This window comes from Macaca thibetana, chromosome 18, assembly GCF_024542745.1.
Source record: "Macaca thibetana thibetana isolate TM-01 chromosome 18, ASM2454274v1, whole genome shotgun sequence".
Taxonomy (NCBI): domain Eukaryota; kingdom Metazoa; phylum Chordata; class Mammalia; order Primates; family Cercopithecidae; genus Macaca; species Macaca thibetana.
In genome coordinates this window covers 34168354-34196251 of record NC_065595.1, presented here as the reverse complement: position 1 = coordinate 34196251, position 27898 = coordinate 34168354, and the positions used below count along the sequence as shown (strand labels likewise).

At 43.7% G+C, this 27898-nt stretch overlaps 2 protein-coding genes across 2 annotated transcripts in view; both read right to left on the bottom strand.

Moving 5' to 3' along the window:
* The window catches only part of LOXHD1 (lipoxygenase homology PLAT domains 1), a 183419-nt gene that overhangs the window by 14141 nt on the left and 141380 nt on the right, over positions 1–27898 (bottom strand). The window contains exons 35-38 of the mRNA XM_050767982.1: positions 21959–22076; positions 19843–20017; positions 18135–18320; positions 477–647 (exon numbers count right to left, since the gene is read on the bottom strand). Of these exons, the coding sequence (XP_050623939.1) occupies positions 477–647; positions 18135–18320; positions 19843–20017; positions 21959–22076 (650 nt within the window). The remainder of the gene's footprint in view (positions 1–476; positions 648–18134; positions 18321–19842; positions 20018–21958; positions 22077–27898) is intronic.
* ATP5F1A (ATP synthase F1 subunit alpha) overlaps positions 1–27898 on the bottom strand; it is a 541488-nt gene that overhangs the window by 406351 nt on the left and 107239 nt on the right. The window lies entirely within an intron of this gene.

The window sequence follows — 27898 nt, the reverse complement described above, 5'->3', positions numbered from 1 at the left end:
GGCTTTGATGGCCATCCCCTCAGGATCAATTACTCTTCCCCTTTAAATATCCCCTGAGGAAGGGACAAAAGGAAAGCCGCTGCTGGAGATACTGGCTTCCCCTGCATTCTGTTTCTAGGAAGTGTTGATTAGGCAGCTGTTGCCACAGGCATCAGTTGGATGATGTCCATGTTATAAAAATAAACCAGAGAGGACTCCACACCAAACCACCCAGCTCAGCCTTCAGGTCAGGGTCAGCTTGTCCCCAGTGGGTTTTCCTGCTACCTAATTAGTCCCTGTGATTCTGAGCCATGAGCTGGCATCAGTGTTTCTTAGCAGTTCTAGTTTCACCAAACAGCAGTTAGGATGTTTCCTAATGCATCTCTCCATATTATTCCCTGCATCGGGCATCTGATGCCCCTCCAGCTGGAACAGTGTCTTCTTATTCCAGCACCATTCCCTGCCTCCCTCCTGAGCCAATGCTCTCCCCCACATACTGGTCTCTTCCAGCTCATCATGGATCTTGTTGTTGGCACAGGCAAAGTCGCGGACCGTCTGCCCGTCACCCTCACTCTTGGAGAGCCAGCAGTCGCACTGGAAGCGGAAGGTCTCGTCGCGGGAGTTGTCCTTCACATCAACATAGCTCAGATGCCAGCCAGGAAATATCCCTGTGGAAAAGATACCATGGGGACTGGAATCTGGACGTGCCTTCCCTCCCCTTTCAGACTTCTACATCCCCACAACCCACTGGCTGTGTGGCCCTGAACAAGTTATCTGTCCTCTTTGGCCTTGTTCTCCTTGTTGATAAAGTGAGGGGTTGGGTTAGGTGGTCTCAGAGGGTTCCTCCAGCACAGAGGATATAATTTTCTGCAAAGCCCTTAACTTGGGGTTCATGAACCCTAGAGGATCTGTGTATGGAACTTAAGCAGTCCATGACCCCAAGAAATTGTGCTGTAATTATACATGAACATTTTACCAGGGGGAGAGCTCATAGCTTTCATTAGATTCATAATTGAGATCTCTGACCCAAAATAGAATTTTCTGGAGCTCACTAAGATGAAGGATGACTTCTGTTACTTCCTGACACCAGTATTTACCTAGTCCATGCCCATTATCTTTCCAGAATCAGTTTAGGTGTCAACTCCTCCAGGAAGCCTTCCCTGATGTCCCCTGACCACCCACTAGGCCTGCATCAGGTATTCTCCATGCTCCTATAGACCCCTGCATCTGCCGTGGCCACACCCTGACCACCTTATGTTGTCAGTATTTACATGTGTCTCGTCCTCCAGGCCATGAGCTCTTGAAGGCAGTGAGTAGGTTTTACTTGTTTTCGTTTCTCTCATCCCTAGTGTAACGACTGGCAAGTAGCAGTTGCTCAATGAATGCTGAATGAATGAATGTGTCATGACTTGGCTAAGCTGTTCAACAATCGTAGAACAAATCCAAAGCTGCTATTTCTTTTGGGTATGTTGCTAATATTGAACACATAGCTGCCCTTGTTATAATTGGCAGGGCTTCCCTCGGAAGTGTGCCCACCATAGCACAGCTATCAAATATGAATTGATGTGCACTTGCCTGCATGGTGTAAATAGCATGCATGTGACAGCTGCATGCTCTTTATACTATGTACTGGTTCAGTTACTCTCTTCTCTTCAAAGTCCTTGAGAACCCTTAGAATCAAAGGACCCCATGCAGGAGGAAATCCCCGTGGTTTGGCAGGTTACTTGCTGCTCATTATATGTCCACAAGGAAACTCCAAGAGTCTTAAAGCACAACGAGGCACAAAAAGATAGACGACACTTGCAGTCACCCAAATCACAGGGGACACATGTTAAGGCTCAGCAGGGAATACACATTGGTGGTCCTAGTATAGCATCATTCCAGGTTGAAAAAGTACTTATGTTTTATAAACACAGGTCTTCACCGAAGTGGAAAACAGCACCAATAGAGTTAAGCTAAATTTTAAAACATTTCTGTTGAGTTAAACAGTGGTCAGTTATTTATTTATCTATCTATTTATTTATTTATGAGACGGAGTTTTACCCTTGTTGCCCAGGCTGGAGTGCAATGGCGTGATCTCGGCTCACTGCAACTTCCGCTTCCCAGGTTCAAGCAATTCTCCTACCTCAGCCTCCCGAGTAGCTGGGATTACAGGCATGCACCACCACACCTGGCTAATCTTGTATTTTTATTAGGGACGGGGTTTCTCCATGTTGGTCAGGCTGGTCTCAAACTCCTGAACTCAGGTGATCCACCCACCTCAGCTTCCCAAAGTGCTGGGATTACAGGCATGAGCCACCACGCCCAGCAGTAAGTTATTTTAACGATAAATTTGTTTTTTAACTCAATTAATCTTTCAATTTTTCTACATTAGGACCAATTCCACCTGTAAGTTTGCAAAATGGCTGCTTTCTGAGATGCTTCCTGATAGTGTCATGAAGATGAGACCTTCTGCTTCCAGTGCGACTGCTAGCTCTCCAAGATTAAACTACTTAGCAAGCCTCAATGCATGCAGTCTGGAAATGAGGCAGAGAAGACCTGCTGAAGCAGTGCTCAAACACTTCTGGAGTGGAATATAGGAAGGAAGAGACAGGTAAAGAAGAAGGCAGAGAAAAAGGTGGTAAGTTGTTGATTCTATTGGAAGGTGTCCAGGTGAAAGAGTTTTTGTCCTCCTCCCACCGTTCATCCTCACTGTGTGTGTGTGTGTGTGTGTGTGTGTGACAGAAGACACACATACACACACACACAGATTCTACTATCCAGCTCTTACACAGTTTGATTGCTACAGACCTCTGGAGTGGGACCTAGGCATCAGTAGTCATTAAGGCTCTCCAGGTGATCCCAATGTGTAACCAAGACTGAGAACCTGGGCCTGTATCACAATCACCTGGAGGGTTTGTTAAACTATAGATTATTGAGCCCTACTCCCAGAGTTTCTGATTCAGTAGGTTTGTGGTGGGGTTCAAGAATGCCCATCTCTAACTAGCTCCCAGGTGAGGTCAATGCTGCTGGTCCTAAAGCGACACCTTGAGAACTACTGATTCAATGTATCAGGACCAGAGTCAGGGAGGTCTTTCTACAGAATCATGGCAATAGGAAATCAATGGGAAGTTTGAACATGGGATTGCATGCGTAAGTGTGTGCATGAGTATGCTAGTGGAGGAGGATGGCATTACCTGGAGACATGGGCCATCACGAGATTGTTTCTGTTGCTGGAGTGCACCATTTGTTGTGCTCTATACCCCACATGGTTTTCACTACAGAATTACACTTTCTGGGCTCCAGCCAGAATGGTGACAGAGAAAATCAGTGAGCTAAGGGGAAGGGTGGATTCTGGGATGGCTTTACCTTTATCCACATATAATTCGTTGCCCCCACTGCATGGATAAAGACAACCAAAGTAGGAGCCTGTCTGGCCTGGGTTGCCCTGGTGCTCAGTGGCAGGCTGCCTCTCTTCCCACTGTGGTCCCCTTTCCCCGTCCTCTCAAAAACTGGCATTGTCTGACCCCATCCACAATTTTCAAATTAGAACTCTTCAGAGAAACTCCTTCCATGAGCTTTGTGCTTGCTGCTCACTTAATCGCCTTGTTTTGGAAATTTTGGGTGTGATTGACAGAGATCTTACCATGACTTTCTCCCACTAAGAACCTATCAAACATGCAACTGGGAACAGGTGGCTCTGGCAGGCTGATGTCATGTGTCTGGTTTTTGCTAGTGATGACAGCAGGATAGTAGATGGGTAGATGGAGTCACAGGTACAGCAATGGCTAACTGAGTGTCCAGCTCTAGCCACATGGTGGATATCCTACCTGGCCTTAGCAGACGTATTAGTCTGTTCTCATGCTGCTGTGAAGAAATACCTGAGACTGGGTAATTTATAAAGAAAAGAGGTTTAATTGACTCATGGTTCTGCATGGTGGGGGAGGCCGCAGGAAACTTACAATTATGGCAGAAGGCAACTCTTCACAGGGTGGCAGGAGAGAGAATGATGGCCAAGCAAAGGGGGAAGCCCCTAATGAAGCCATCAGCTCTTGTGAGAACTCACTCACTATCGCGAGAACAGCATGGGGGAACCACACCCACAATTCAATTATCTCCACCTGGTCCTGCCTTTAACACCTGGAGATTATTACAATTTAAGGTGAGATTTGGATGGGGACACAGAGCCAAGCCATATCAGTGGACCAAGAAGGAACCATCTGAAATTGACAAATAATGCGTTGCTTTACAAAGTCTTCTTTTTTGGGGTTCTACTTTATTTTTTTACACAAAAGTAAGAAACACTCCACACTATTTGACACCTTTTACTCACAAACTATATCAAAATATGAATACTGACATTCTTTTTCATATTTTCCTGGTATTTCATTGAATGCACATGCCACCAAATTATTTATCTTGTCCTTGTTGATGGTTAGTTAGTTGGTATCCAGACTTGTACTTCTATACACAATGCTATAATTAATATCTTTCCACACGCATTATAGTCATCTTTTAAAATGATAAATCAGATTTTTTCACTTCTCCATATAAAACCCCCCAATGGCTTCTCATCACTGTCAGAATAAAATGCAAACTGCTCACCAAGGACTATTAGGATTGACATGATCTGGTCCTTTTCCACTCCTCTGATTTTATTTCATAGTACTCACAACTTCACTTACTCTGTTCCACCTACACTGGCCTCCTTTTTATCCCTTGATATATGAAGCCCTCTCTTTTCTTAGAAACTTTGCATCTGCCATTTGGTCTGTTTGGAACTATATTCCCCAGGCTCTGAATGTCAACACCATCTCATCACTGAGGTGTCAGATCAAATATTCTGTCTTTGAGAAAGACTTTGTTAACAACCCTATTTGCAGAAGCTTCCTAATCCCCAATTACTTGCTGTCAATCATGACATGCCCACTTCACAATCTGAAATAAGTTTGCTTTTGTTTTCTCATATATTGTATAGTTTGTCTTCTTCCACTAGGTTGTAAGCCCCTCGAGAACAGGATCCTTTTGTAACCTATCCATCTCTATGTTTCAATGCCTAGAACAGTGCTTGGCATATTATTAAATAAGTGTTTATTGCATGCATGGGTGTGCACTATTATTGAATAGGGAAGAATGGCTCTAATGGTGAAGTTTTAAGAGTGGATGGGAAAAAGAATTCAAAGCCCTAGCAGTGAGTGGTGGCTGGCCTGTTCTAGTAGAATTGATTATTTTATCCCACATTTTTCAAAGTTTTCTTTAAGAAAAAGGCCTAGAAACTCTGAACCAGTGTGAGGTCCCATCTTTTCAGGCAAGAGATGGCAGTCTCTGGATGGGAGCGAGACTGGCAGTTGCTCCCTAGAGTTCATCACACCTTCTCCTGCCTGTGGTTCCCCAGTGGCTTTCCACATCTGATGGGACAAAAGGGCCCAACTCTGTGTTTACATATTTAGGGCCTTCTTCAGCCTGACTCCAATCACCTCATCAAGAAAGAGCCCTTTTACAAATCCCTTATTGCAGTGAGATGGATTTAAGCATCCCTTTGGCATTTCCTCTCTTCTCATTATGGCACCCAGCTTTCCCTTGCTTTAAATACCTGCCCATTGTCCTCTGGAAAATTTAGACCTCATTTCCTCTGCAAGGTCCTCCAAAATCCCCAGGCTCTCAGTATTTTTTGCTTGTCCATTCTCTTGGCCATGAGCACAGACATCTTGAGAAATCTCTGCTATTCAGGTCATGACTATGCCCTAACTTTTGTGGCTGGTATTATGTGTATGCCTGACTTCTCTAGTGAGATTTTAGGGGAGGAGAATCATATCTTAGGAGCTCTTAATTGTATCACAGTGGTATGGACTTAGCATTCAATAAACATAGAATTGATCAATGATTTTTACTTTCTAAAGTGAACTGTCAATTCTTTGCTCCAGCACAAACCACTAAAAATTCTTCTCAGGTAGGGAGATAATTTTCTTCACCAAGCAACTCCATTCTTGAAAATAATCTTTGACAAGCTAAGGATTCATCTAGGCAACTCACATTTCTTTAGTAAGATCAATAAATGGTGTGAAGTAAGATATGGAACCATCACAGAGCCCTAGCTGTGTATGAATATGAGAATCTAGCTATTGTTTTTCCACAAATACTTTTTCACATACATTATCTAAGAGGTCACCTAGAGCAACACTCTGGAATCTGGCAGATCAGGTTGCAGTCTCAGCATATCCACCGAACTGAACACATTATAATATCCCCATGCCTCAGTATCCTTACTTGTACAATGTGGGGATTGAAATAGATGACTTCTGAGGTTCTTTATATTAGGCTGGTGCAAAAGTCACTGTGGTTTTGGCAAAAACTGCAATTACTTTTGCACCAACCTAATATTTCTATGAATTTATATTTTTCAAAAGAAAACACATAAATTCTTTCTTTCCTCAGAGCCTTAATTTAACCAAAGAAGGCATGAAGAACAAGATAATTTAGAAAATAAATACTCTGGTTATAATTCGTTCAGTATTATAAAAGCTATGTGGGTAATTGGAATTATGGAGAATTAATCACTTGTCTTGATTTTCCTCTATGAACTATATTTTATGGTAATCAAATAGCCTGAGAGATTTTTTAACAGAAAAATTCTAGCTACTAAATGAATAAGAAATGAAAGAATTAGAAAATCACCATTTGTAACCCTAATTGATCATCACTGGATGAGTCTACTAGATGAAGAGTTATGAGGAAACTTTATAGTGGAGTAGTCAGGCTGGCAGTCCCTATATCCACTGTTCAATGTTAGCACCAATAATAATGGGACTTCTGTGTACTTCATATTACATCAATAAACAGTATTTCCTCAATACATTGTATTCCTCACAAACTTACTCGTATACAGTACTGAGGAAATTTACTTATTTTCCATATATTCCATACACAATATTAAGAAAATTTATATATTACATAGTATTGGGAAAATTCGTCATGGAGTGGAAATTGAACAATACAAATAAATCATTGTTAAGTATGATAATGGTGGTGTAATTTTGTAAGAAAATGTTCATTTTAAAAAGAGACCAGCCTGACCAACATGGTGAAACCCTGTCTCTACTAAAAATACAAAAATTAGCCAGATGTGGTGGTGCGCACCTGTAATCCCAGCTACTCAGGAGGCTAAGGCAGGAGAATCGCTTGAACCCAGGAGGTGGAGGTTGCAGTGAGCCAAGATGGCACCACTGCACTCCAGCCTAGGTGACAGAGTGAGACTCCATAAATAAATAAATAAATAAATAAATAAATAAATAAATAAATACACACTATGTTTCGGGTGACATGACATGAAGTTTAGGATTTGATTTTATATCCCCCAGCAACCAAAAAGAATAAATAAAAGTATGAAAAATGAAGCTGATGTGACAAATTTCAATAGTTCAAATTTAAATCAATAATTAATAATTCTTGAACTTGGGTGATGGCTATGTGGAAGTTTATTACACTATTCCCTTCATTTTTGTGCATGTTTAAAATTTTTCACTAAAAAGGAACTATTGAATAGACAAAAATGGTTGAAAGGTAGATTCAGAGAAAGAGAAGATTGCTATGCTTTAAGTTAACTAAGCATTTGTCATCTGATTTATATGGTATTTGTTCAGAAATCCCCGTCTTTATTGTAGAAGACTCTCAAACAAAATATATTTTTCCTCATAAATGTCTATGCAAGGGAAGTATAAGGTATCTGGAAAAAAATTTTAAATAAACATAAAAAGTGTGGCATAGAGAGAGGCTAAGGACATGTTTAGCCATCTTTGTATTAACATTTAAACTTCCATCCCTGGAGGAGAAAGTTATCATTAAAAGGAAGTTGGACACAAAATCTGTCTGTCCTCTCTGTCCCTCCCCTAAACCTAGTATTTCAACCACATGGGCTCAATAAGGATACAGAAAGGCCAGTCACTGTGGCTCATGCCTGTAATCCCAGCACTTTGGGAGGCTGAGGCAGGTGGATCACTTGAGGTCAGGAGTTTGAGACCAGCCTGGCCAAAATGATGAAGCCCCGCCTCTACTAAAAATACAAAAATTAGCTGGGTATGGTGGCACACACCTGTAATCCCAGCTATTCGGGAGACTGAGACAGAAGAATCACTTGAACCTGGGAGGTGGAGGTTGCAGTGAGCAGAGATGGCCCCACCGCATTCCAGCCTGGGCAACGGAGTGAGACTCTGTCTCAAAAATAAAATAAAAAAATAAGGATACAGAAATCTTCCTTTTCTTGATGAACCTGAAAACCTACCAGTGATATTATCCTGGTTTCAGACCCAGTGTCTGTTGAAGGGGAGGAGGGCCACTTCTTTGACTACAAGGAGAAGAGGATTGCATCAACCACTCAGGATTTCTTTAAATCCAAGAGCCATTATGGGTCCAAGGCAATCAAATAGTCTTTTGCTATTCAAAGTGGTGGTGGGGTGGGGTGCCAAGCTCTTTGGAAAGGCTGGCATCTGAGTAACAATAGTAACTAGTCACAAGGTTGGAGTGGTTTAGAACTGTCCACGGTGCTGAACCCGCCTCTTTCATATTTTGACCGTGACGAGATGGAAGGAATTGGCTGATTGGAGTCACGTTTCTGCATGGTAGAAAAATGCATCAAGAAAACTGAGAAAGTCTGGATATGTGTGCAATTAGTGTCTGGGAGGAGGGGCAGCTGGCATTGGAGGACTTAGTCATGAGTCTGAGTTTCACGGCCAGGACTCAACTTTTTTAAAAAGCACTAAGGCACAAGGAACACTGATTCTGGGGAAAACTGAGTTCCCTATAACTGAAGCATGAAAAGACAGGGAAGGGTCTGAAAGAGAAGTATAAGTATAATTAAATTATACAAAAATATGTTATGTCCTTATTATATTATAGGCAATGTGATAGGCATTAGGGAAAGAACATGAACAAGACGATGGTACCTGTGGAGTGAACGCTCAAGTAAAAGGGACAGAATACACATGTAGTTTCAGATATGTCGACTGTTCTGGGAGTGGGCTCAAGCAAGGCAGGGCAATAGGAAGAACTTTCAGTGAGGAAGTGAGGACATAAGAGAGCTTCTAAACCACAGACAGGCAGATATAATCATGGCAGAATGCACGGTGGGAGTTAGGTCACAAGGCAGAGGTCTCCGTGGCTGGAATTAAATGACAATTGCAGAGTGGGATCAGAAAATAATCTACAATGCCTTTCAGGTCTGGGTTTCCTCTCTTTTTCATGCCTAGGGGAATAATTGGTTTCTGTGCCCCAGTTATTACCAAACTAATTTCAGGGCTGTGGAGACACCAGTTGTAAAAGTTAGGAGCAATGGTCTTGCTAAACAGATCACTACTTGACACCAAATTTAGTGTTAGGACTCTGGGCCACCCAGCCTTGCTATGCCTTAAGCTGCTGCAATTAAACCCTGCTGACTCTAGGCTCTCAGATGGGACCACACTCTGATTTGGTGAGTTTTATCTTGGTCCAGTGGCCTTGACATTTTCCACCCAGTAGCAAATCCTGAGGCAGATTGTTCATATTGAGATCCTAGGAAAGTCTTTACTCTTCCCCAGAAGGTTTTACCTACCATATTATTTTCCTAGGCCATCAAAAAAATTACCACAAGCTTGGTGGCTTAAAATAACAGAAATTTATTCTTTCAGAGTTCTGGAGCCCAGGAGTCTGAAGTCAAGGTGTCAGCAGGTCAATTCTCTCTCTGAATGCTCTAGAGAAGAATCCTTCCTTGTATCTTCCTAGCTTTGGTGGCTCCCAGCAATCCTTGGTGCTCCTCAGCTTGTTACTGCTATCTCCAGCTCCAATCTCTGCCTCCATCTTCATATGCTCTTGTTTTGGCATCTTTCCGTGTTGTCTCATATTTTTATAAAGACACAAGTCATCATTGATTTAGGGCCCATTCTAAATCCATGGTGATCTCATCTCAAGATTCTTAATTAAGTCTATCTGCAAAGATCGTATTTCCAAATATTATCACATTCTGAGGTTCTTGGTGAAGAAGAAATTGGTGGATGGGGAACACTATTTCACCCATAACACCTACCCTTGGATAATTACAAATGCTTTAACAAGTGTGTCTGATATAATTGCTGCATCTAGAAACCCCTCAATCACCTACAGGGGAGAAAGATATATATGTGGAAGTCTAGAAAAGGACAGAATTCTGGAGCCATCTATTTAGGATTCAGAAACTGCTACAAACTGATGTTCAACATCAATTTATTTATTTAGTACATAATTGTTAAATACCTACTAAATGCCAGTCTTTCGGCATACAAATGTGAATCAAAGTTTCTACCCCTGAGAGACTCAAAAGTCTGCCAATTATGACTGGCAAGACAATTACAATTCAGCATTGTGAGTGCTAGATATAGAGGTATGAGCAGAGAAGTTTAGGAGCACAGGGTAGGAGCATCTAACTTCATTTGGGATAATCAGGGAGCTTCATGGAGAAGGTGATATTAATCTGGATTTTGAAGGATGCGTAAGAATTTAGTGGGGGAAGGGAATTGCAGGTGCAAAGTTATCTCTTGGGTATCTGTGAATGTCTGTTAGCTTGGGCAAAAGATGTAAGTTACTTCATGCAAGGTGAAATTTAAATAAGGGCTGGAATGAAAGTTTAGAGATCTAGGAAAAAAGAAGAGAGAGAATAACAAAGAAAACTTTTTGAATGAAAATAGCTAATCTTAGAGAGACCCTAGTTTTTGAAAGCTTGAATGTACCATGCCATTCTTTGGATGGGTCAGAATAGTCAGGAATAAAGACAATTCCACATTACAAAAAGGACCAGAGAGCAGACAGAGTGAGGCTAGGTGAAAAAGATTTCCTGACTTTGTGTGTGTGTGTGTGTGTGTGTGTGTGTGTGTGTGTGTGTGTGTGTGTGTGTCAGGGGGAGGAAGCAATGAGGAACATTTTTGTCTAATAAACACAAATCCACAAATTACAGAAAGCTGTTCATCACCCCTTCCTTTCTCCCAGTTACATACAGTGGCTTAAATATTTGGCTGTATAATGACATTTTTAAGCAAAGGATTCTAGAAATTTGCTAGGGAGAAATAAACATTTTAAATATTTTGAATTGCTTTGCTATTTGGAGGCAAATGAGGCCTCATGTTTCCTCTATTAAATTTATGCCCAGGAAACTATGGAGTAGGGAACTGACACACCGCATCTTGGGATTTCATGGCCAGTGAACAATTTTCAGCATTACAGAGTTCCCCAGATGTCAGTTTCCTCCCCAGGCACATCCCACTTTGGAAGTACAAAAGACGGAGGTAATTCCTTCTCCTCCTTTCTTCCTCCCCCTCCTCTTCCTTTTTTTTCCATCGTCTCACCTCAAATGTTGAAATTCTCAGGAATCTGTTCTATACCACCCTTGCTTTCCTCAAGCTTCACTTTCTCCATAGACTCTCTTATTCACTCTTTATTGATGACTTCACTACTCTCTCTGCACTAACACCTTTTAGATTACTATCTCAGATCAGTCTCCCAACTAGCTTTCCTCCTGAGGTCCAGACCCCACTGTTACTGGACATCACCCCTTAGATGTCACTCAGGCCTTCAAATTAAACTCATCAGGATGAAGAAAGTTCTCCAGCATCCTCACCATTCTTGTTCAAGTCTTCTCAGGCAAACCTTTAACAAGTCCTCTGCCTTAAATATTTCTCAGATCTGTCTGCTTTTTCTCCATCCCCACTGCCATCATCATATTGCAAGACATTCTCCCACCAATTTCCTAATCATCTTTTGAAGCTTATTTTCTTCTCCATCTAACCTATCTCCCACAGACACTAGAATGATCTTCTCTGAGTGATTCCTGTTCTTGAGATGCCTTGATGGCTTCTCAGTACAGTCAGGATAAAAACCCAATCCTTGATATGGCTTATAACATTATGCATGGCCTGGTTCCTATCTATATTGTAGCTCCCACCCCTATTCCCTATTTTGTAGTCATTCTGGATTTTTCTTTAGTTTCTGGCACATATCAAGATTTTTTTTCCTATTTTAGGGCTTTTATATTTGCTATTCACTCTACCTCACATGTGTTCCTTCATTTTTAGCAAACACCACACTTCACCTAATAGCTCCTCCTATTCATTCCTGAGGTTTCAGCTTAAATATCCCGTCTTCAGGGGGGTTTTCTCTGAGTCCTCGGACTAGCATCCTGTGGACCTCCATTTTAGAGGCACATCATTTTTTAAATTAATTACTTGTTTAATACATGTAATTTTTGCTAGAAGGTCATCCTGATGACTGGAATCTTGTCTGCTGCTCCCTACTCTGCCCCTAGCACTGAACACAATGCCTGACAGTAAGTACTCAATAGATATATAGTTAATACTCATTATTCACATGTTCCATCTTTGTGGATTTGGCTATTTGCCAAATTTTATTTGTAACCCTAAATTAATACTCATGTGGTCATTTGTGGACATATGCAGAGTGGCAAAAAATTTTAGTTGCCAAATGCACATGTTCTCAGCTGAGGCTGAACAAGGCAACACTGCCTTCTTGTTTCATCTTTCATGCCATAAACAATTGTCCTGTTCATGGTCTATTTAGTGCCATGTTTTCACATTTTTGTGCTATTTATTAGTGAGTTTATTGTTTTAAAATGGCCCTCAAACATAGTGCTTGATACTCAAGCTGAAGTGCTATTTAGTGTTTCTAAATGCAAGAAGGCTGGAGTGTGCCTTCCAGAAACGATACATGTTAGACAAGCTTCACTCAGGCATGAGTTATAGTGCTGTTGGTCATGAGTTCAATGTTAATGAATAAACAGTAAATACTAAGGTGTCTTTAAACAGAAATACACATAAAACAAGGTTACCTATTTTTTTTATTTTTTTAAACATTTTTTTATTATACTTTAAGTTCTAGGGTACATGTGGATAACGTGCAGGTTTGTGACATATGTATACCTGTGCCATGTTGGCGTGCTGCACCCATCAACTCGTCAGCACCCATCAACTCGTCATTTACATCAGGTATAACTCCCAATGCAATCCCTCCCCCCTCCCCCCTCCCGGTGATAGGCCCCGGTGTGTGATGTTCCCCTTCCCGAGTCCAAGTGATCTCATTGTTCAGTTCCCACCTATGAGTGAGAACATGCGGTGTTTGGTTTTCTGTTCTTGCGATAGTTTGCTGAGAATGATGGTTTCCAGCTGCATCCACGTCCCTACAAAGGACACAAACTCATCCTTTTTTATGGCTGCATAGTATTCCATGGTGTATATGTGCCACATTTTCTTAATCCAGTCTGTCACTGATGGACATTTGGGTTGATTCCAAGTCTTTGCTATTGTGAATAGTGCTGCAATAAACATACATGTGCATGTGTCTTTATAGCAGCATGATTTATAATCCTTTGGGTATATACCCAGTAATGGGATGGCTGGGTCATATGGTACTTCTAGTTCTAGATCCTTGAGGAATCGCCATACTGTTTTCCATAATGGTTGAACTAGTTTACAATCCCAGCAACAGTGTAAAAGTGTTCCTATTTCTCCACATCCTCTCCAGCACCTGTTGTTTCCTGACTTTTTAATGATTGTCATTCTAACTGGTGTGAGATGGTATCTCATTGTGGTTTTGATTTGCATTTCTCTGATGGCCAGTGATGATGAGCATTTTTTCATGTGTCTGTTGGCTGTATGAATGTCTTCTTTTGAGAATTGTCTGTTCATATCCTTTGCCCACTTTTCAATGGGGTTGTTTGTTTTTTTCTTGTAAATTTGTTTGAGTTCTTTGTAGAACTCAAAGAACTCATATCAAAGGATATTAGCCCTTTGTCAGATGAGTAGATTGCAAAAATTTTCTCCCATTCTGTAGGTTGCCTGTTCACTCTGATGGTAGTTTCTTTTGCTGTGCAGAAGCTCTTTAGTTTAATTAGATCCCATTTGTCAATTTTGGCTTTCGTTGCCGTTGCTTTTGGTGTTTTAGACATGAAGTCCTTGCCCATGCCTATGTCCTGAATGGTATTACCTAGGTTTTCTTCTAGGGTTTTTATGGTATTAGGTCTAACATTTAAGTCTCTAATCCATCTTGAATTAATTTTCATATAAAAAGTAAGGAAAGGATCCAGTTTCAGCTTTCTACTTATGGCTAGCCAATTTTCCCAGTACCATTTATTAAATAGGGAATCCTTTCCCCATTTCTAAAACAAGGTTATCTATTGATCAGTTGGTGAAAATGTTGTGATCAGAGGCTCACAGGAACCTAACCCTGCACTTCCTGCAGAAGCAATGGTTCAATGTTTGCCTATTCAGAGTTCACAGCAACATTATAGGGCATAACTACTGTGAATAGTGAGAGCCAGCTGTAATTGGTTTGTTAACTGAAATAAATATTAAAACTGAGGGAACTGTTAGGCCTGCAAAGGACCTGGACTGCTCATTTTGTCTCTGGAGAGGACATGTCAGGTAGGAGGATGAAAACAAGAAAGGGGGAAACTTGCATGTCACTGAATACAATCATTATTCCGGACTCCTGAAATGTAATTACATGACTTTTTAAACCTTCTTCTCAAATATATGAGCCTTTACTTTCCTAGATGGTTTGGAAAGAAGGGTACAACAGGCAGGCAGGAATGGCTGAAAGGACTCCGGAAGGTTCATCCTAAAGAAACAGGCTGAGACAGAAGGTATAGCAGCAACAGGGGAAGCCATCCAGGGAAGAAAGGGGTTAATCAGGTGGAGTTCAGATTTGGATAAGATGGAGTTGCAGACAGGAAGCAGAGATGAGCTCTGATCTTGGATCTGCAACTCTCTACCTTTTATTGCTGTGAACTGGGGGTGGAATGCATGGTAATCTGGAGCATCTTGTCAAGCATCTGGATATTTGTAGCAGGCCAGGTTGAAAATAGTCACCAAGGGAAGAACCTGGATCAGCTTGTGGAGTCCAGAGTTGAGACAAGCCAGAGGAGTCTGAACCGTGGACAGCTCCTTTTGCCTCTGCCTGTGCCCCAAGACTGCTGAGTGATTTCTACAGAGTATGGTCCTTAACACAGCATCCTCAGTCCTTCTGGCTATATTCTCCACTCTCACCCCTCATGAATAAAATGCCCATATTGTAAATGGCCCTAGCATGGAAAAGTGGGGTCATCGTAGTCTACATGAAATTCTTCCTTCTCCAGTTTTCTGGGCTGACTGGGAAGATGTTAGGGAATCCCATGCTTCTGGTCTCATAGTGAGCCTTAGAGGAAGGGCTCAGGCTCCTGGGGGATACCACTTCTTCCTTCTCAGGGTTCTAATTCCTTTGGTGTCTCTGCTATTTCTGAGATAGAGGTTATGGCAGAACAGGATTAAAAGACCTGGTATTTCTCAGCTCTCGGGGGGAGTCTCAATTAAACTAACATTTATTAAGTCCTCACTATGCTCCAGGCACTGTTATAGGCAGTTTTGAAGATAGAGATGAATAAGGCATGATTCCTATCCTCAACGGCAATGACATCTTGCCAGTGTGTGCTGGTAGCCAGACAGAGAGTTGGAAGCCCACAGACATAATGTGATTCTTTCTGATTAAGGCAGGGACATAGTTTCTGGGAACATACTTCCTAAACAATGGTTTAGGCACTTTAACAGGAGGGACTGTAGACAAGCAAGTTAGGGTAGACAGACCTTGTCCCCACCTTCCACACCCCCATGCCTGCCACCCTTACTAATCTGATCTGTCAAATCCCTCTAATTAGGCCTGTGAAGATACACAGAATGTGGCTCAATGCTTTCACACTTGTCTTGACTTCATGATCACTGTTGAGTGTCATGGGAAGATCTCATCCTGATCTTGTGAAGTGTCTGGGGCAGGAGATGGTCCTAATGATTATGGCTACCGTTATTCAACCAGACTTGGGAAACCTGCGGCTAGTCCTAAGACAATCAGAATGGATGATGAGAGGGAGGGAAAAAAACTCAGGGGTCTTTGCTTTGTTTTCATCTTGGGAAAGAGGAGAGGTGCATTAAGGATGTTTGAGCATGATTTGAAAGTATGTTTCTTTCCACAGACTCATAATGCCACTTGAATGATCAAGTGAGGAAGAAGAGTTCCCTTCCACTGCATGCTTTTCTGGACTAGACTACCTCGGATACACCCTGATATTGAGGGGTGTAGCAAACAGAGATAAAGAGGCTGCCTTTCATCACCTCATCTTCTTTTTGACCACCTGACACAGCGGCTGGTGAGGGTGCAGAATGGTGGCTGGCAAGATGGGCTGGCACACAGAATGGTGGATTAGAACAGGCATCAGAAGTCCTGGGTTTGGGTGATGGCTGTTTCCCTTCCTTGCTGTGTGGTTCCAAGTAAGACATTCAAACCTCACTGGGTCTCAATATTACTTGGTTGTAAAAAGAGGAGCAATAAAGTGCTTTTGCTGCAGTAATTCAAAAAGGTTTCTATTTGTTTGTTTTTTATTGTTTTGTTTTGTTTTGTTTTTGAGACAGGGTCTCACTGTTACCCAGGCTGGAGTGCAGTGATGCAATCACAGCTCACTGCAGCCTTGACCTCAAGTGATCCTCCCATCTCAGTCTCCTCAGTAGCTGGGACTACAGGCATGAGCCACCACACTTGGCTATTTTTTGCATTTTTGGTAGAGATGGAGTTTTGCCATGTTGCCCAGGCTAGTCTCAAATTCCTGGGCTCAAGTGATCTGCCTACCTCAGCCTCCCAAAGTGCTGGGATAGCAGGTGTGAGCCACAGCACCTGGCCTCACAAAGTACTTTTGAGGATCAAATGTTTGTATCTTTAATACCGAACAGAGTCCCAGACATGTCATGAATACTGTATATGTTCTGTATATAATGTTCATCATATAAATGACTGGTGGGATACACTGAAATTTGAAAACTGTGCAGTGCTGTGTAAGTATTTTTTATTTTATTGCTTTGAAAACTATTTTATTAATGCCTAGTCTGAGCTTATTCTGTGTTATGGAAAAAATTTTAACTGTTTAATCCATGTTAAAGTAAAATAGTTTAGCTCCTATAGAAGAGAGGTTGCAAACTGCTGAGTTGGGTTTCATCAGTGACCATGAGAGATAGGCTAGTCCTCAGCGGGGGTTTCGAAGAAGTGAGGAGCAACACAACATTCAGGACAGCTCTGGGCAGCCATTTGGGAGACCCAGCAAAGGCTAGAGAAGGCTTTGAGCAGATAGCTTTGCAGAGACATGTTTCTACAGAAGATAAAAGAGGTGAATGAAGAAAGCAGTATGCATCAAGGAGGTGGAATTTAATATTTAACAACTCTATTATAATCATACCAAATAGAACTTATAGGCCCAAAGCCAGAGAAAATAAAGAGTGGCTTACAGACAGCAAAATGATAACCAAAGAAATGTTAAGAACATGAACGTCATCACAGTTATAGAAATGACAAACCATTCCTTAGGCACTGCGTAGTTAAAAATAAGTTTCTCACTTGGTTTATATCCTATTTCATAGTTTATATTTATAAGTGAATTCAACTACTTTAGGATTACTATTATAAACAAGCATAATCCTTTTTCTTTTTTATTTTTATTTTTATTTATTTTTTTTTTGTTGAGACAGGGTCTCACTCTGTCATCCAGGCTGGAATGCAGTGGCACAATCGTAGCTCACTGCAGCCTTGACCTCCTGGGCTCAGGCAATCCTCCCATCTCAGCCTCCCAAGTAGATGGGGCCACAGGTGCATGCCACCATGCCCAGCCATTTTTTAAAATAATTTGTAGAGATGGGATCTCACAATGTTGCTTAGGCTGGTCTCGAACTCCTGGGGCTCAAGCAATCCTCCCATCATGGCCTCCCAAAGTTCTGGGATTATAGGCATGAGCCACTGCACTCGGCACAAACATAATAGTTTATAGAAAATCCATGGGAAATGAATTTAGCTTTTTTTCCCTTAATTTTTATGTCTGAACTAAGTCAAATTAATGGCCTGAAATCACAAACAATGGAGAACCACTAATCACCCAGGGAGAAAGCAGGAGGAACTAAGCTTCATCTCTAAAAATATTTGCCCAGAAATACTGTCTCTTTAGTACTGATGGAAGCATCAATGTGGTGGTCATCAACTGTTCGGTTGCCTGCCACCCTGGGGTAATCAGAGTCAATATGATGCCAAGGAGGGAAGAAGGGCTCAGGAGGGGAGCTGAGGGCCGCCCTCCCACCAACCTGGCCTTGAGTGGGAGCTACCTTTGTTGTCGTGCCAGACCCTCAGCTTGCAGAGGTGGCCCAAGCTCAGCATGTCGGGGAAGTTGAATGTGTCCGTGTTGTTCCGCTCAAACTTATTCCAGTTTGCCGACTGCTTCAGGGCCAGTGTCCCACTGTCCCCATTCTCCCCGAAGATGATGATGAACACATTGGCATCAGTGCCTGCTCCTGGAGGGTACACAAGGTGAGGCTTGGGGTGCCAGCCTCTTTGACACACAGCCCTCTTGCTCTGGCCTTGATCCCGGACTCCTCAGAGGAGCCAGGGGTACAGGTGGACAGAGTACAGACTCAAGAAGGCCAGGGGTGAGGTTGGAAAGGGTCAATTAATGTCCTAGGTCTCCAATTCTCTTCTTCATCTTACCTTTGTGCCTTACAAAAGCTTTTGGTCTAACTGGAGTTGTGGTCAGCAAGTGTGAATGGTTTAGTACAAAACTCATCTATTTCTGGGGAAATACACCCAAACTTAAAAGGCGTGTCATATAGGCTGTCTTTACAATTTAGAAACATAGGCTACCTCCTGCACAGTGTGGGTTCAGAAGGAAGCAGGGAAGTTCTGTGCTCCCTAAATCTGTCTCTGATTGACATTCTACACTAGAGCTTCATTTCATTTGCTTAAGCCAAATACAGGTATTGGCCCAAATCAAAAGCAAATGCTTCTGGAAGGGGTGAACCAGTGAAGCTTTTCTGACACACATCTGTGGTTATCAATGAATTTATCATTTTCTGAGTGCATCATAAAGGGATGGAGGGGCCTGAAAACTTGGGGACACTTGGAACTTTAAGCAATAGGGGTGAAAATTCCATTGTGAGAATAGGAAGAAAGGAGGTACCCCCAACAAAATTTACTAGCTTTATTGACCTATCATTCATGCCTGAGATTCTACCATGAGAGCTTCATTTCTTTGGCAAGAGGCTACTCTGTTGAAAATGTAAGCTACCATGGCCAACAAGTTAATCCTTCATTCACCATTTATAATTAATGTGATGAATGCCAGATTCTTTGCAATGGCTCCTAGAGAGCAGACTTGGGATAGGGGAGTGTAGGTAGCATGTCCCCCATGCCTAGACGACAGTATGTTCCCTCTCAGCTCCTGGCCTTTGACATGCTAGTACTTTTGATTAGAAGGCCCTTCCTCTGGGTGCCCTGTCTGCCTGGCTTCTGTGTTTGTGTTTCTGGACTTGACTTTGGCATTGCATCCATCAGAGCATCACCACACTGCACTGTGGTTGCTCCAATGAAGGTCAGACCTGCAAGGGCCTGGGCAGCACATCTGTATCCTAAGACCCACAGCCAAAGCCAGCACATGGTAGATGGCCACCAAGCACACGGGTCCGAGCATGCCTGAGGTGCATGGCTCTTGGGCGAGTGGTGCCAGGCAGCAGAAGGAAGATGGGAAGGCTCTGCGTCAAGCCAGAGCCATTGGAAATGTACCATTTCCAAAAGTGCTGACCATACTCCCCAGTCATGTTCTCCCCTATTTCCCCAAGGGAGGAGGGAGGGAACCAGTCACTCACTGGGAGGAAATGTTTTGTCCAGACAGAAAGTGACACACTGTAGAGAAGACTTGGATTGACTAGATTTTGGAAGGCCATATAAAGAAAAACGCCCTGACAAGAAACCAGGGCCTCAGCCCGAATTTGAGGGTTGGAGGGGCAAGGGAGCAGGAGGTGTGAGGGACCCCCAACCCACCCAGGATGTTGCTGGTCTTAACTGCGACGGTGTAGGAGGTCCACTCCATCATTTCTTCCTCATCGATAACGGCACACATTTCACACACCAGGGTCTTCTTGCCCTTCCGCTGGGACAGCCAGTCTCCATAGTAGAACATAGTCAGGTCTCCAGTGTTCATGTTCTTCAGTAGGATCTGGGGGAAAGGGAGCCACCGTGGGAATGCCCTGCCCTCCCTCACCTCCACCAGCACCCACTGGCCCATGCAGCCCCTCCCCGGATCCCAACCCTGGAGATCCCAGACCTGAGACAAGCGCTTGCGACTGAGACCCAGGGGGTGTGGAAAGGGCCCTTTCCAGGACAAAGGCCCTGTCCTGTGTGCTTGCCATGGGGTTTGAAGTCCTCACAAGGACTGCCCTAGCTTGGGATTTGGGAATGGGCAATTCACCTAAAACTATCCTCAGAGGTACCTGTCACTGTGCACAAGAGATGTTTGCTGAATGAGTGACAGAAAAACAGACCACCTGGGAGCAGAGTGCTGACATCTGCAGGATAGTCCTTGGTGTGGGCCCCATATTTTTGACTCAAGAAAATCTGCTAATGGCTGAACAGGGGAGGAGGAGCCTGAGGCAATGCAGGACAGCTGGCCTCTGGTAGATGAGGATGCATGGGCTGACTTAGGCAGGGGACTGCAGGGCTTTGTGTTATGGGTGAAATTGTATTCCCCCAGAGTTCATATGTTGAATTCTTAACCCACAGTCCCTCAGAATGTGACCTTATTCAAAAGGGGATTGTTATAGGTGTAATCAGTTCAGATGAGGTCATTACACTGGGCCCTAGTCCAATCTTCTACCACCCAGACAAGCACCCAGAACACCATGTGAAGACTGGCAAGATGCTGCCCCGAGCCAGGGAACTGCCAGAAGCCAGGAGAGTAGCCCAGAACAGATGCTTCCCTAGAGGGAGTGTGGCCCTGCCGACACCTTCACCTTGGACTTCTGCCTCTATGACAGTGAGGGGGTAATAAATGTGTGTTGTTCCAAACCTCTAGTCCGTGATGTTTTTTTATGCTACCTGATTCTAACACACACTATGTAGGGAGGACACCACACACATATTGGTGTGCCTAGGACCTCGTGTGACACGGAGGCTGCAGGAAGGTCATCTTCGTCAGCATAGTCATTGCCTTTGTTGTGAGTGTGGGGCTGCAGGTGAGGCTCCTCCTGGCTGCCAGGGGCCTCCAGTTTTGGAGCCACTCTTAGCATGGAAAGCCGTTGGACTCCTAACATCATGGGGTTCTCATCAAAATAAGTGAAGCTTAGCCCTATGCCCTGGATGCCTTTCTCTCTGCCCCGGAGCAGCAAGTGTTAATGACTCTCCTCTGGGCAGCCTGGAGGCACAGAGCCGCACAGCCTGGGGAAGGTGAGGAAGTGATGAGAGGTCCTGAGAAGGAGCAGCTGCCTTCCTTTCTTGGTGGAAACTGAGTCTGTGGCCATGTGCATGTGTGTGTGTGCACATGTGCCCGTGCATAGGTATGCTGGGAAGAGTGGGAGGATGGAGGCAGAACTAAGAAATCCCGTGCTGCTGTTGCTCCTTGAAGATCCCAGCATCGCATCCCCAAGGCTGGCTTCAGCCCAACTGAGAGCCCAAGGATCCAGGATCCTCAGGCAGGGTGCTGACGACCAAGCTCAGACTCAGAGGGCCACAGTGGAAAAAGAGGCAGCTACCTAACTCCATGATCGCAGAGGCCCCAGTAAGCTTTCTGCCATCCTGCCTGAAGTTCCCACCATGGCAGCCTCTCTCTGCCCCAGGCCTTGCTCCTCCTCTCTCAACCCACCCAGCTGCTGTCCTGAAGGAAGCCCACACCACCCCTCCCCTTCCTCGGGTCTCTGTCCACGTAAAGTTGACAGCTCAAGTTGAATTACCTGACAGTTGCTTCAGTTCTCACTGGACACAAATAAATAAAACATTCTCGGATTAATTCATGCCAAAGGGCGTGCTGAATCATATGGGCTGGGTTCATGTAATGATCCTCTATGGTGACATTTGTTTTAGCAAGGTCCATTGACAAGCCAGAGGAATAGGGGGAAGGGGTGGGTGGTGGCTGGAAGGAAGAGTGAGGGTCTAGACATTTTACCCTCTCCAGGAACCACTCTGGCCGGCTGCCCAAGCCATCAATCCGGATCCGCATCTTGGTGAATGGAGCAATGTCTAGGATCTCCATGATGAAGGTGTCATTCTGCTCCCGCTCAAACCTGGGTGTGGAGAGGTGGGGCATGAAGAAGGGAAATTGGCCATTGGGGAGGGCTGGGCCAGGCCAGAGGCCAGGTTTGGGGTGAGGGAGAAGATTAGGCCTTTACTCAGCAGCCCCTCTGCTCTCAGCAACTCTCCACCTGCCCATCTCTTACATCCCAGATGTGTTTCTGAAAGACTGGGTTAAGTGGGTTTGGCTAGTAGAAATGGCCCTGAATTAAGAGCTACCAGTGCTGGGTTCTAATCTCACTCTACCAGTCACCTAGAATAGTCCCAGTTCCTTTCTAGAACTTGGTTTTCTTACCTGTGGTCTGGAGAATAACACTAGCCCTGCAATCTCACAAAACTGTGATGAAGACCAAATGGATGTGAAATCAATTTAAAATGGAAAAAGAATTCCATGCCTGAAAAGCTTTAAATGAGGTTCTGTGCATGACAGGGCCATTGCAAATGGTGGGGCAGGTGGTGCACCGCACAACTCTAGATGGCATCATTCGCATTTTTCTATTTGCCATCTGCAAAACTGAACACAGTGCCCTGAATTGGGTAATGCTACTGCCAACTGTAAAGCAGTAGGCAAATAGAAGGTAATGCTGCTTTTGTTGCTATTATTATTTTCCTGCTGAATGACCTCATCATCTCAGAGATGCTCTATCTTTATTCCTTACTGCTCTTCCCACAGTGCCGCATGTACAATTCGACCTTCAATGCTGACTGATTGCTTGACTGCTGACTGATTCCAGATGATACTGCTGATAAGGCCCTGGAGTAATGCAGGTGGCACTGGAGATGTGGCTCTGCATGGCAATCATCATGCTTCCTTGAATACAAGACATATTTTTATGTATTTTAAAAACAGAGGCCATAGCCAATGGGGGCTGAGACTTAAATATTGCAAATTGAGAACTACTGCTAGTCTTAAAGGTGGTGATGAAACAGAGACAATTTCTTCTGATAACTTGCTCTGTGTGCATTTTACAATTATTAGAAATGAAAAAGTTATCCCAAAGTCAGCCCCATATCCCTCCTCCTCTAATTGAAGCCCCATCTGTCCCTCTGGGCATAATGGAAACTGTAAGGGGGTGCTCATGTCACATTCATGTCACACACTGAGATTTTCTCAAATAATCTTTCAATTCCTTATTCTTGCCAGCAGCACGATTTTGCAGATCAAAAGAGCTTTAGAATTCTTTGCTTTGCATGTCTCTTTAATTTTCACTCTTTGAATTTAGCCAAGTGTCTTCATTTTATGGAGATTTTATGGTGGGACAGGTGTAAGGAAAAGGGGAGGAGAAACAAGCTTTTCTTCTGGAAGACTGCAAGGAGATTACATTTACCCCCTCACCCTTCATTCCAGGCTGAACCCCAATTAACCTGGATGGACTTCCTCTGTTTGGTGTAAAAGCATCTAAAGTGAAGGCCCTTATTTGTCCTTCAGTCTTCCCAACTCACTAGCCACATCCTTCCAAGTGCCCTGGACCCCCTCCAGACACCTCAGTTGACACAGTAGGATTCTCACCCTTTGGAGAGGTGCCTGCCTTTGAGCTCAGGATTCCCACTCTTTGGAGAGGTGCCCGCGTTTGAGCTCACAGGGACAGGGCTGTTGCGTGACCCAGGATTTTTGCTGCTCATCTACTCAAAGGAGCCTCTACTCAGCAGCTGAGGGAGTGGTGTCTGGGAAGGGCCCCCTTTGGCTGCCCCTCACGTCCTTCCTATTCTTGTTTCCTTCTGTTCCTGCCTGTTGTAAAAGGGTGTCCTTAGGGAAGAGCCCAGCAACTACTCCCTCACTGGGCTCCATGACTGAGCACAGCCTGAAGGCTAAACAGGGCCAAAGGCTTAGGCTGGAAGGGCAACTATTTCATGGGAGAATTTTTGGCATTGCTACAAAACCAAAAGGGAAAGGTTATGGTTAGGGACCCTGGGAAAGGGCTGGCTAGCAGATGGATATGGATGACGTGGGGTCTAAAGTCCATCAGGCTGAGCAGCTGCTCAGGCAGTTTGTGACATCTTAGGGGCATAGCTGGGGCTCTTAGGATTGGCCAGGGTGAGAGTGCCAGCCTTAGCTTTGCTCTAGACCACTCTCCTTCCAGTCTGAAGTTCTCCATACCCAAGGCCATTGAGCTTATGCTTGAAATCGCCTTTGAAAAAATTGTTAACAGTGAGAAAATTTTGGCAGTGAAAGAGATCTGATTTAACCAACCCCCATCTTGCCTTTAGCCTTCAAACTTCCCTTGATTCTTCCTGGGTTTGGGTCAAGCTAACTTTGGGAGATATTTAGTGTATGGTTTAAATGATAATAGCCCTTCCATAAAGTTAAGGGGAGACCACCAGCCTCGGAGGACAAGAGAAGCCTGAATTCTGCTAAAACATAGACATAAACATTGCCAGCCATTACTCCAGAGGTCACAAGATATGCACTTCCCCAATTACCCCTGCAGATAACAACATCACCATTGTAAACAGAAGACTGGCCTTTTGAGATGTCTTTTCAGTTTTTTTGCATGTCTGAGGACCAATGGCTCCACCTGGACCTGCCAACTCTTGTGGCCCCACCCAGAAATGACTCAGCATGCAATGAGGACCATTTCCCAAACCCCTATGATTGTACTCCCAAACCAATCAGCAGCAAGCACCCATTGCCTAGCCACCCCCACTTCTCCCAAACTCTCCTGGAAAAACCCTAGTCTCTGAATTTTCAGGGAGGCAGATTTGAGTAATAATATAATTCCGGTCTCCCATTTAGCCAGCTCCACATGTGTAAAACTCTTTCTCTATTGCAATTCCCCTGCTTTGGTAAATCAGTTATCTCTGGGCTGCGGGCAAAGTGAAACTCCTGGGTGGTTCCATGCTTAGACAGCTCTACTGATGAGGCCCCATGGCCAAACTTGCAGCTCTTTTCCTTTTAGGACAGCCATGGCCAACCTTTAGTAAGTTTTGTTACATTGAGTTCTGCCACCAGAACAAATTGTTGAATTGTCAACATCTGACCAACCTCAATGCCTCTACTCTCTTCCCTCTCTATCCCTTTGAAACAAGCCACTGGACTTCTCCCTTCTCCAGGCTCCTCAGTGGAATACTATGCAGCAACAAAAATGAGCAAAATCACAATCACACTCAACAGCTCAGGAAAATATGAAAAACCTGACGCTGAGTGAAAGAACTAAGACACAAAATAAGATATATGGCCTGATTCTATTTATGTACCATTCAAATCCAGGTGATATAAAAGCCTATTGTTAGGGATGAAATCCAGGTGATATGAAAGCATAGACCCATGAGATGGAGACCAAAAAAGAAAGGAAACAAGGAAATGTTGACCTTAAAAACTGAGAACTGGCAAGATTTAACTTCTCGGCCTGAAGGCAGTGTGGAGGGTTTACACAAGTTTTTGCTTTATAAGTATAATAATGTATGTACTTATAGATAGATAGATAGATAGATAGATAGATAGATAGATGTTTATGATAAAATGTTTAAAAATGTAAATGTCTCTAGAACCTTTGACTGTTCTTCATGTGGCAGAATTTTCAGATCCATGCTCTGTGGCTTGTAGCCCTTGTGGCAGGCTGAAAAATGGTTCCCCAAAAGATATCCATGTTATAAATCTTGGAATCCATGTATATAACTGTATGGTAAAAAGAAAAGGGAGGTCTTTGCAGATGTAATTAAGTTAAGAGGCTTAAGATGGGGAGATTATCCTGGATTATTCCAGTGACCCCTTAATGTAATCCTAAGAGTCCTTATAAGAAGGCAGAGAGAGAGAGATCAACACATACACAAAGGAGGTGGGATGTGAAGATGGGGCAGAGATGGGAAGACCTGGCCTTGAAGGCTGGAGTGATGCGGCACAAGCCAAGGACTGCTGGCAGCCACCAGAAGCTGCAAGGAGTGGATTCTCCTCCCAGAGCCCACAGGGTACATGGCAGTGCTGACACCTTGATTTCCACCCACAGATTCTGATTTCAGATTTCTGGCCTCTGAATAAATGAGAGAATAAATTTCTGTTGTTTTAATTACCATATATTTGTGGTAATTTTGTATCACAACCTCAGGAAATTAATATAGCCCCAAGTGGTGTGAATGGAGAACTTTGGGACCAGAAAGCAGGTAGACAAGGGGAGGCTGCCCTGGAACTCACACAGAGAAAATTCCAAGCCTGGGATCAGTGAGTAGCAGGGAGGTTGGCTTCAGTGATGATGTAAATGTCCATGGGTGCTGAAGTAACTGGCACACAAAAGACAGAGCCTCCAGTCCCAGGCTCTGCCGATCTGGGCTCCTCAGAGACCACTGGGAAAACTGGACCTTGTGCATCCCCCATTAGACATACGAGGTGATGGGGAGCTGCATACCTATCTCATGGGCATCTTTGCTGTAGTTTGAGAGTAGAACAAGGCCAAATCTCAAACAGATTCTAAGTCTATTCTTGAATGCCATGATCAGACCTAGTACATATCTGCCAGTCTCCTCTTAAAGAGCAGCCTTTGAGCTACAGATGATGCTTTGAGAGGGGTGCCCAGCAGTGAGTGCTGGAACCTTTCAATTGCCTGACCTGGGTGCCCCTGGAAGGCAGCAGTTCCTGGAACTCAGCTTTCCTTCCTCTTCTCTCAGACCACCGTCATTCATGCTGTCCCCTGGGACTCACCTCCAACCTCCTTGAGAAAGACTCAACCTTCCCACCCAAGTCTTTTGCCCATGGAGTCCCCAAAGATAAGACCTTTCCAGTCTCAGAACTTTATTGCTAACCAGACTAAGATTCAAGTGATAAACATGTGGAAGAGAGAGTCAAAACTTACAAGCTTACTACAACCCTGGACATGGTCACAACCAAATATTTCCCGATCTTCTCCTGAAAGGACAACTGGAATCCTATTTGACTGTCTGTCCTCTGTTTCCATTCCCTTGAGCTCAGCCTCTTTCCATGCTTTTTGCAGTAAGGGTTAGTGAAAGCAACAGGCCATCCTGAGGGGTAAACCCAATAGAACTCTTTTGTGACACAAAAAGGGACCCAAAATCTTTTTTGTGTCCAGTCCAAGGAAGTTTCCATTTCACTAGGTCTCTACTGGGCCTAGGCATGATCCCTCACAGGCATTTACTTCTCACTATAGAAATAACACAACTCTTTGTCTAAAAATAGCTTCTACACCCACTGGACACCAATCACCTCAAATCCCTCTGTTAGAGACTCATCTCCTGAAAGTACGCATTACCTTTTAGGGCATCATTTTTTCTGAATGCCATATTAATTCACAAGCATCTCGGTGGGAGTTAATTTACCAGAACCATTTTCTCTGAAGTGGTAAGATGAGAAGTTACGAAATTTAGCTGGGGAGTGGGATAGAGTGAATTGCTATTGGCTGTTGTAAGCTTTGGCCCCTGGGTACAGCATCTGACTGCAGGAGCGTTGCAGCAGGCAGAAGCCTCGTGATACCTTCTGTGTGAATGCATGCATGTCTCAGCCTCATTCTGGTCACACACCATTTCTTGGGGAAAGTATCACCTTGCACAGTACCAAGCTGTGCCCACGACACATGCCCAGTGGGTCTTTCTGTCTACGTTCCCTAGTCAAGATGCAGACGTTCTTAACAAGGACTTCAGGACACAGGTGAAACATCAGGCCACATGCAAATGAAAATATCAAAACATGTCTCGGGTAACAACTCTGAGCTTGCAAACCAGGGTTATTAAGAAATGATGGCTCTCCTCACAAAATAAATTTTTATTCAGAAAAAAAAAAATCCTTCAACTAGCAACATGCCTCAAAGCATTTACAATATGGTTGTATTTATAATAATGTGATTTTCAAGCAACATTTTTGGAATTTAGA